This window comes from Panthera uncia (assembly GCF_023721935.1).
Source record: "Panthera uncia isolate 11264 chromosome C1 unlocalized genomic scaffold, Puncia_PCG_1.0 HiC_scaffold_4, whole genome shotgun sequence".
In the NCBI taxonomy this organism is placed as follows: Eukaryota; Metazoa; Chordata; class Mammalia; order Carnivora; family Felidae; genus Panthera; species Panthera uncia.
Window position 1 is genome coordinate 40,579,278 of NW_026057585.1, and position 9,692 is coordinate 40,588,969.

Consider the following 9,692-nt stretch of genomic DNA (forward strand, 5'->3'; position numbering starts at 1 on the left):
TTTGTTTTTAGTATTTAGTGTAGATGTACACATTCCAGCAAATGTATTTGCAACTATTATGTGGTCAATGCTTTGTGATATAAATGTACTTTTTCAATGTATACTTTCACTTTTAAAATGCCTGTTTTGTGCTTTACAATAAATGATATGAAACCTCCTGTGTCGGTAAGTTGGATATGTGGGTATTTAAAGGATTCATAATTTCTTAGCAATGATAAATTAAGATACATATACACAAAATATAAGCTTTCCCCATGAAATATTAATTGAGTTTTTAAACACTGGCATGTTTTTTCCCCCTTGCAGTATAGTAGTAGATTGGAGGATCTTTTCCATTTATTGTATTTGGCTGTTTCAGCACAAGTAATCCTGATATCTTCATTTTTTTTTCCTTCTGTTTGATTCAAAACTGCATGTGTGTACAGTGATCTTTTGGCATACTTCCATTGCATTAACAGTGAAATTTCCTTTTATACATGACCACTGTTTCAGATCTGTACTGCTGCTATAACAGTTAACCTTTCTGTTCTTAATTTGATAATTACTTCGATTTCCAAGACTGTTTCAGCATAACTAATTTTAAACAGTTTTCGGATAGTGAATATGAGTAGTTGAATAAGAAGTTTTTTCATGTAAAGAAACTTTCAATGTATACAATATTAGTGTGTTTCTTTTTAAATTTAGGGTAGAAAAGTAAATAGTATGCAAAAAGTATAGCTACAGTGCATCTGCCATTGAAACATTATCGGGGTATGGAAATGTTCAAGCTTTTTTCTTTTTTTTTCTTTTTGCAGTATAGTTAAGCCTTGTTTTATAAATGCACAAGTCCAATCATTGAATCAACTTAATTTTTTATGTACTTGAAATCACTTTATTACCCTATAACACTCATGCTGAAGTTCTGATATTTTGTTGAAATCCATTGTTTTACTCTTTGCATATTTGTTGGCTCTTTGCATATTAATATATTAGACTACATGCAAATACAGTCTGTCTTGCCATTGTCTGTTGAAGTGCAGGTTTGATCCAGCCAGTATAGAACTAGCTCTGTAGGGGTGAGGAGGACTGTGCTGTGTATCATCCTTGATTGTGTTCCTTCAAGGAGCATTGCACTGTAAGTACATCAGAATGACAAATTGATGAACTGCAACAGTATCTTTTTGTCAATGTTCCACATAATGTAAATGCCATACTTTGTGTGAATATTATGTTGGAATACAGTGCTGATATCTTGGAAAACCATAACTGCTTCTTAATTTAACATAGAATAATACATAGGTCTGTATTTTTTTTTTAAGTGAGCTTAATGGGTAAGTATTTTTGATATGCTTTAGCTATAGCTAAAGAAAACTGATCATTAAAATTGAATAGTATTACTCATTGGTGCTCCTAAAATATATTGCTTTTCAGTGTACAGTATGCATATCTTCTATATTAATATGAAAGACTTGAAATGTGTCAGACAGAAGTGGTTTTCAGTTTGCAAATATTAAGCAATGTAGCAGTTTTAACACCATTTCATAAATATATATATATGTATGTATATATATATATATATTCTTTTCATTGGTGGGGAGCACCAGTTCTGAATATACTATAAAGGAAGATGTACAAGGACATAAATGTTGAGATTACTTATAGGGTAGAAAATAGCAGTTCAGTTCATTATAGATATTTGAAATGTTTTTGATTGTTTTATAGAACCTGGAGTGACTTCCCTTGCCCTTATTTAGATATGGATATATAGTTCTAGTTTGAAGTTTAATAGTTAAGGAGTTAGTTATGTGTTACCTTTAAGAGTAGGGTTATTGACATGAACAATTTCAGTATTTTGCATGATACTGTTTTATAGATGACCTTTTAGGAAAGTGGTGCATTTATTGATTAAACTGAAGAAATAGCTCAGTTGGATTCAATATCATAACTCACAAATTGGAGGCTGTTGATTTTGATTCATTTAAGGTTTAAAATCTTTATTAATTGCAAACAGTGCAATTATTTATACTTCACAGTGCCTTCCCAGACCTTCCACCTTAGGTTCTGCTGCAAAAAGCAACAGGTAAGCACAACCTAAGGACATATATAAATAAATATTTCAGTACATTAATGTTGTCCCTGTGAGGTTTTTGTGGTTGTGTATTCAAAAGCAATCTGCTACTGCTTCCCCAAAATGTATTTTGTTATTTATGCTACCATTTCAGTGGAAAGTCTGTAAGTTGTTCAAACAACTGTTTACATTTCTGGGTAATGTTTTTTATTTTAATTTTTTTATTAAAACAAGAAAAAAGAAATGATGAGTAGATTGCTGCTATAATTGAACTACATCCAAACTTTTTGTAATCTTTTCCCAACTACAGAAGAATTGTTAAGAAAGGGCAGTTAACATAGTTTTCGAGATTTAGGAAATCACTTGGTTAGAAACTTCAACAGCCTTCACAAGCTTTTTATGATTGACAGGTTGACAGGACATTTTCTTTCTTTGCCCTCCAAAGCTATATGGAGTTTATTTTTTTCTTATTCTTGAAGTATAACAATTCAGTAAGGACATTATGGGTCAGAATTTTATTATGAAGTTTTTTTTTTTAAGACAATTCAGTTTTCGTAACATACACTGAAAAAGGAAAATATAAGGAATACTGGCAGTATGTTTTGATAAGGCATGTGCATCAGTGAAATGTTAACTGTATAGCAAATAACCTTTCATAATCTGTATAGCAACCAATATTTTTCTGATTTATAATACTTTAATAATTGACGTTGCATTTTACTTTTTTTGCCAGTTTAAAATGTTTGTGTTCTTATAGATGATTTTAACTGGTACATATTTTGAGTTAAGATGAATGTATTAAAGCAGCATCCTATCAGTTTTGTTTATTCAGTTTCTAAAATGTGCTGATCCTTTTAAAACTCCTGCTTATCTCTACAACAAAGAAAAATATTCAAAAATACTGCCTTCATTTTCACACACAGTGCTGAAGATGCTGCAAGCACCAAATCATAGCTCATAAAATCAGGTCCTGAGATAGTTACCCATAAAGAGGAATCCTTTGAGTGTATGCCATTGGTGAGCCGATGAGCATGGACCATAGAAGGGCTCAATGTAGAAGGTAAAATTGGCAAATCATAATTGAGAAATATGAAATGTATTCCCATACATTGGTATAGGGTGTAATGTACCTGCTTTTGATCACTTTTCATTTTAAAGTGCTATTTGCTTGATCTTAAATGTTCCATGAACTGTTAAATTTTGTAAGTTGTGTAGTTACTGCACCACATTTATGTGTGTGTGTGTATTGTTTTAATAGTCAATGATAGGTATGTTAAGACATAATATAAAGGAGATCTTTGAACCTTAAGGAGCCTTTCAACTTTTGGTTAGCTGTAGTTTGCATTTTTATAAAATAATAGATGAATGCTTATAGATATTGGGGCATTGTTTCTCTCTCAAGAGTTTTTTTTAACTCATTACCATAAGCCTTCACTGATAACTGCATTTTTAAAATGGCGCTAATCTTAACCTTGAAATAAATGGAAAGCAGAAAAGGTGAGCCAGTTGACTTGAATGCAATGGATGTTAGGAGTGGTAGAAACAATGTTTAGATTGAAATTGAACTGATTTATTTTATTTAGCACTTAAAAACTTGACAATGTTTAAGATATTTTAGTGTGGTGATACTTAGAATTCTAATGGGTTTGATGTTTCTTTTAGAAATGAAAAGTATACTTTTATTTTTAATTAACAAAAATGGTTTTAATACTAAAACTAGTGATTTAATACTAGTTGTTTATAAACACTGTAAAATATTTCCTTAGCCAAATACCTTGGTAGTTAATTCAAAAGGGTGGGTTTGGGTAGGAGTAGCAGAGTAAACTTAAGCGGGAAATAGGAATATATGCAGAAGTGATTACGTTTGAGTGCTCTGCCAGGAGAACCAGTTCTACCTGTGAACATCTGTTGTCTAGAGTAAGGATGTAGAAATTATCAATGAGGATGTCTTTTTATTTTCTGAAAATTCTGCCTCATTTTAAAATGTATTTTAACAGTACCTAAAGATAATTTTGACTCTGAAAATAACCTTTATTTTTTGTTTAGTCACTTGAGTTATCTTGCCACAGTATAAACTTCTGAGGGATTTAAATTGGTGCTTTTAAAAAAGAAGCAAATAAATCCCAAGGTTTTATTTTCTTCAGTGATAGCCCTATAGAAACTCATAAATGTATTTGCGCATATATATATATATTTTTTCTTATGCATGCTCGATGCATTTTCGTCCTGAGAAAAGTGTTCTCTACAGAAACTACCCGTGTGTAAAAAGAAGATTGGCTTAAAATGGCTACTGTGATGGGAACAGTGTCTTAGGGAGATGCAGCTTGGACTTGAGGTAAATTGAATACTTTACAAACTGTGGTTTAGAGTTTGCTTTAATGACATTGTATGTAAAAGGGCACGATTGCTGTAATTTTGTATTGATTATGGTTTCCTCAATAAAAAAATAATAAATGTACATTGATGAATATTATAAGGGAGTGTTTTGTTTCTTTTCTAAAATATTGAAAAGACTTTATTTTAAATACACAAGTTATTTTATTATGGGTTTACATTGTAAAATAAAATTGTCTTCCAGAAAACTAAAATATAAAACAACTTGGTAATAGAACATGGTAATTAATTATTTACAAACTCATTGTAGACCAGATTTTAAAATTGAAGATTGTGCCTTTTTCCCCCCCTCTTAAACCTCAAAATCTTCAATTATGTTGAAAGTGTTTTCTCCTGCATGAACTACTGATACAAAGTTTTTTTACTAAAATGTAATTTGTTCAGGCAAGGTCACAACGTAAATTTGCTTTAGAAGCTTGAATATAACACACCTTTGAATAGTACATGTTAATAGTCTCAACACTCAGAATTCTAGATAGGCAGTGGTTTCCGTTAAATTTTCTCCTTAAAAGTCTTAACTTTTGTTGTTCTCCATGTTCCCCCTTTTCCCTCTGTGCTTCAGAAAGACTTTAAAACTACAACAAGAAAAATGACTATTAAGGAAAACTCAGTAGTTTCCAAATTATGAAGTCTCCATTAATTTTAGGTGTATAAATAGCTCATAAACATCATTTTTTCATGCAAAATAATGTTTTATTTGTGATCTTTAAAACGTAATTGCTATAAGCTTAGAATAATTGAGTAACTTTTCCACTCTACCCCATTAAATACACATTAACTTCACAATATGGTGACGAATCTGGTGATGATTTGGATAGGAAGAAGGTATTCTTTAGATGAGCTTGTGTTTTGAAGACTGTTAGGAAAAGGAATAAAAAGTCAATATAGTGGCACTTCTGGTTTCCATTTTTGGCCCCGCCACAGAAAACATGGATGTAGTAAGAAATTCGGGGGGGGGGGGGGGGGGGGGGCGGGAGGGGGCAGAGAAAGTTCCAGGGAGAGGGAAGGGGAGCTAGTAGTCGTCAGCTAAAAAAGAGAAGAAGAAAAGTGATTTTTTAAAGGAAAAAAAAAATTTAAATACAATAAAAGTTCTAGATTAAAAATGATTAATTCTTACTTTCAATTGTAAGAATACAGGTACTGGCTGCAGAGCCTTTGTTGTTGACCGCTTTACACATATATTCTCCTTCATCTTCTGGGAAAGTTTCTGGTAAATAAAGGCAGTAAGTTTCTCCTCTTTCAATATATTGATAGTCTTCTCCATCTTGCAGTATTTCTCCTTCAAACCACCATGTAATTTCTGGTTTGGGTTCTCCTGTTACTTTAACAGTAAATCTAACTGGCTCACTGTCTACAACTGATGTGTTTTTTAGAGGCCTCTTGAACCATGGAGCTCCTGATCTCGTTTGCTCCTCATCTTCAATAGTGGAACCATTCATGATGCTACCACCTTCTTCTTCCTCCTCCTCTTCTCTTTTCTGTATTAAAATAGGTCCATTCAAGTTGGCATTTATAGTAGCATTTTTAGGACAATGCTTTAGTAATAGAATTTTATGGATAAAAGGGTTTTTTCTTCCCAAAGAACATGTAAATATGCTTACTACAATTATGTCCTTGATAAAACATTCCACTGACTTGAAAGCTATTAAAAATTACTTTAGGGCACCTGGGTGGCTCAGCTGTTAAGCATCTGACTTTGACTCAGGTCATGATCTCTCAGTTCTTGAGTTTAGTCCCACATTGATTGAGTTTGAACCCCACTCCTCCCTCACTTTCTCTTCTCTCCCCTTCCCCCCACCTTGCCAGGCCCCTCGTGGGATTCTCTTTCTCATCCCCTCGCTGACTTGCGTCCTCCCAAAATTTTTTTTCCTAATCCCCCATAAAATTTCAAGAGCATCTTTGAAAAATAAAGGACATGTAAGCCTGGTACCTTTTGTAGTGCTGCATCAATTTCCTTTTGTTCAAACTGCATGCGTAGTAACTTTTGTTCTTCAATTCTTCTTTGTTCCTCTTCTTCTCTTGCCTTAGCCATTTGTTCAAATCTAGCTTTCATATTCACTTTATGAGTAAATGGAGCCTCACTTTTTTTTGCAGGCTTGACATCAACATCTTCTTCCTTTATGAAAGTGGGCCAAGAATAGTAATTGCATATTTTCTAGAAACCAACAAGAACTAAAGCAGTACTTCTGAAGATGTCATTTATGGACACAAAATAATCATACCATGTTTGGTTTAATTGTGCTATACTGCAGCCATGTAGATTTTCACTATCCCCTAATTTGAGAAAAATGAAAGTTTCATTTATGAAACACTCTTGACAATTAGAATCCTTTTCTCCCAGTGTAAAGCTACAATGTCATTGGAGTCCCAGGGTATTTGCTCAATCAATTCTTTGTGCTAGCTGATAGTACTGAATAACAGAAAAGGGTAGGGATGTTATACATTGTTAACAACTTAAAATACTTCTTGTCACAAGGTTGTCCATCATTCACTCTGCTATATAATAGAAAGTGCAATTTCCATTACTTCCCACTTTGTGATTTTCTTCCCCACCCTTCTTAGCTAGTAATTGTCTTTGAGATGAATTCCATCCAACAAAATTTATTGATGGTCAAATGACAGACAAGAGTGTTCACAGAATAAATGGAAGACAACTACTGAAAGAGGCATTGGCTGGAATGTGGGGGAAATCGTTGAAGTATATGGTTAGTCCTCTATATAGGGTGAGAGTTGGAAGCTATGGAAATAATTGAGTAATTTAAGAGCAGAGTTTCAATTGTTAAATAGTGTGAGTGTATACAACAATTTGGTGATGATGGGGTCACTGGTGGCCTTTGAGGGCAGTTTTAGTATAGTGGGTTGTAGGTACAGTTAATTCAGGGTTTCTAAAGTACTTTAGCTGTAGTGGACTCTTGGTTTCTAAACTACCTAGACTTTTATGTCTGGAAATCTCACCATTTATATTTCACAGTACTGTGAAGACATTGCCTCAGTGTACCACAATCCAACTAAAGTTAGGAAATTTTGAAACAAGCTTTGAAGTAATTGCCTATGTAAGAAAAAATCTTGGTGTGTGGATGTTTTGCATCAGTTTGAGGTATTGTACTCCATTCCAGTGAATGTAGAAGGAATTGGATAGTTTTTCTTGTTTTTTAGAATTAGATTTTTATTTAATGTTGGAAAATCCTAGAACATCAGACACAACCAAATAGCTAATGGGTAAATTCTAGTACTCCTGCCATTAATACCAGTGTTTCAGTTTGAAATGATAAACCTAATGCCTATTAATAAACACAATGCAGGACTACAGTTAATTGCTAATATGGATGATGTTGCTGTGGTTTTATTACAAAAAAGGCTAAAAGACATGTTAAACATTGGTTTGGTGCATTCTTAGGGTATTGATACCTACCCACATGAATATTAAAGGAAACACAATTGGGTAGTGAACCTGAGATAAAAGAGACGAGAAATGGTTTTGGAGTATGCCTTACTTGGAAAACTAGAAAGTCAAACACTATAAGTGATTTAAATGGGTGGTATGGATTAAGGCTACAAGGAGCTGTGGAATCTTGGATTAGGGGAGATTATATGGATGAGGTTACCTTGAAAGATGTTTGGAATACAAACAAGCCATGTTGAACACAGACATTTTTATTTTTTAATTAAAAAAATTTTTATAATGTTTATTCATTTTTGAAAGCAAGAGAAAGAGTGGGGGCGGGGGAGGTGGACACAGAATCCAAAGCAGGGTCTAGGCTCTGAGCTGTCAGCACAGAGCCTGATGCAGGGCTTAAACCCACAAATAGATAGATCATGACCTGAGCCAAAGGCAAACACTTCACTGAGCCACCCAGGCGCCCCTTTTTGAGAGAAAGCACAAGCAGGGGAGGGGCAGAGAGGGAGACGCAAGTATTCAAAGCAGGCTCCAGGCTCTGAGCTGTCAGCGCAACCTGTCCCAGGGCTTGAACTCCCTAACTGCAAGATCATAACCTGAGCGAGCCAAAGTCAGATAGTCAACCGACTGAGCTACCCAGGCGCCCTGAACACAGATTTTTAAAGGAGGAAACCAGATAATATTACCAGATAAGTGCAAAGGGAGTCCTATGCTGGAAGTTGATTGCACTCCATGGCAAAACTATGCCAACAAGTTTTTAAAGGGTATCTCTGACCTTAATCTAGAGAGAAGATAGGAAGGAAGGATGTCAGCATCCTTCACAATCAGTGAGGATACCCTCAGGGATTCCAGGAAATCAGACATGTCTTACATACAGAAGAGCCAGTAATAGCAATAAAACAGTTAAGTCATCTATCTCATTTTTAATCTTCCCTAAATATTTTGTAGGACTAGGTATGACTGCTCTGAGGTTTCACTACCTTTAACAAGGTGAGCAAGTGCATGCTGACTGAACTTTAGCTTCCATGATACATTTCTGTAAAAACTGATCTTGTGGCCAACTATTAAATGTTGGTGTTCTCCAGTTTTACTATTCACCTTCCAACTATTAACCCTTTAAATATAGCTTTACTCTGATATGTTTAAATACTATTTATGATAGTTGCAATCTATATAATTCCAGTCTCTTGCCTGAATTCGGTACCTATGTTTCAGACTGCTTTTATCTTATCCCAATATAGTTCAAACTTCATGTGTCCAAAACTATTCATCCTACCATCTCCAGACTGAATTCTCTGTAGTATCATCTAGTTAGTTTCTCTGGTAATCTTAATGTTGGGCTGGGCTTCTCAGTAACCACCTGCCCATAAACAGCCTGTTACCCAGTTTGATTAAAAGTTGGGTCCATTTTTACCCCTGGATCCCAACTTAATGCCCTATTCCTTTCTTCTTCATTCTCTCTGATACCAGATTTCTTTAAAAACAGAAGCTTTTTATTATTCTGTCCTAAAATGATTACTAACATTGTTCCCAAATCATAGTCCCTGCAAAGTTAAAAAGACCCAGTACCAACTAACCACTACTTTTACAACTTTATTCCATTACCCATTATTCTATGAACCATGCCTTTGAACAAATTTTCCATTCCCCAGACACATTTTCACAACCTTTATGTAAAGGCTGTAAACGGACTCCCATCTCCAATCTGGAATGTTTCCCCTCTTTAACTGCAAGTTCTAGTTAACCTTCACACTTTGCTTAAATGCCATTTTCTCAGCCCTGTGAAACTTCTAGGAATACTGAGTCCATCCTGTTTGACCCTACAACATTAAATATACAACTCCTATTTTAGCA

General features: G+C 34.3%; 2 protein-coding genes across 20 annotated transcripts in view; one reads left to right on the forward strand and one right to left on the reverse strand.

The window, feature by feature from the left end:
* The window catches only part of FUBP1 (far upstream element binding protein 1), a 50,446-nt gene that overhangs the window by 28,778 nt on the left and 11,976 nt on the right, over positions 1-9,692 (forward strand). For 6 of the 14 annotated variants that reach the window (XM_049616939.1, XM_049616944.1, XM_049616942.1 and 3 more), the window contains 2 exons: positions 2,013-2,059; positions 4,296-4,515. The exons of 1 other annotated variant lie outside the window; for it this stretch is intronic. In XM_049616939.1, the coding sequence (XP_049472896.1) occupies positions 2,013-2,059; positions 4,296-4,329 (81 nt within the window). In that variant the 3' untranslated portion in view covers positions 4,330-4,515. Of the gene's footprint in view, positions 1-2,012; positions 2,060-2,970; positions 3,108-4,295; positions 4,517-9,692 lie in introns of those variants that run through there. 7 more of the 14 variants (XM_049616948.1, XM_049616950.1, XM_049616952.1 and 4 more) reach the window with 4 other exon arrangements.
* The window catches only part of NEXN (nexilin F-actin binding protein), a 50,896-nt gene continuing 45,768 nt past the window's right edge, over positions 4,565-9,692 (reverse strand). For 2 of the 6 annotated variants that reach the window (XM_049616961.1, XM_049616958.1), the window contains 3 exons: positions 6,372-6,557; positions 5,559-5,919; positions 4,565-5,467 (listed from right to left, as the gene is read on the reverse strand). In XM_049616961.1, coding sequence (XP_049472918.1) covers positions 5,454-5,467; positions 5,559-5,919; positions 6,372-6,557 — 561 coding nt within the window. In that variant the 3' untranslated portion in view covers positions 4,565-5,453. Of the gene's footprint in view, positions 5,920-6,371; positions 6,558-9,692 lie in introns of all 6 variants that reach the window. The other 4 variants (XM_049616963.1, XM_049616960.1, XM_049616957.1 and 1 more) reach the window with 3 other exon arrangements.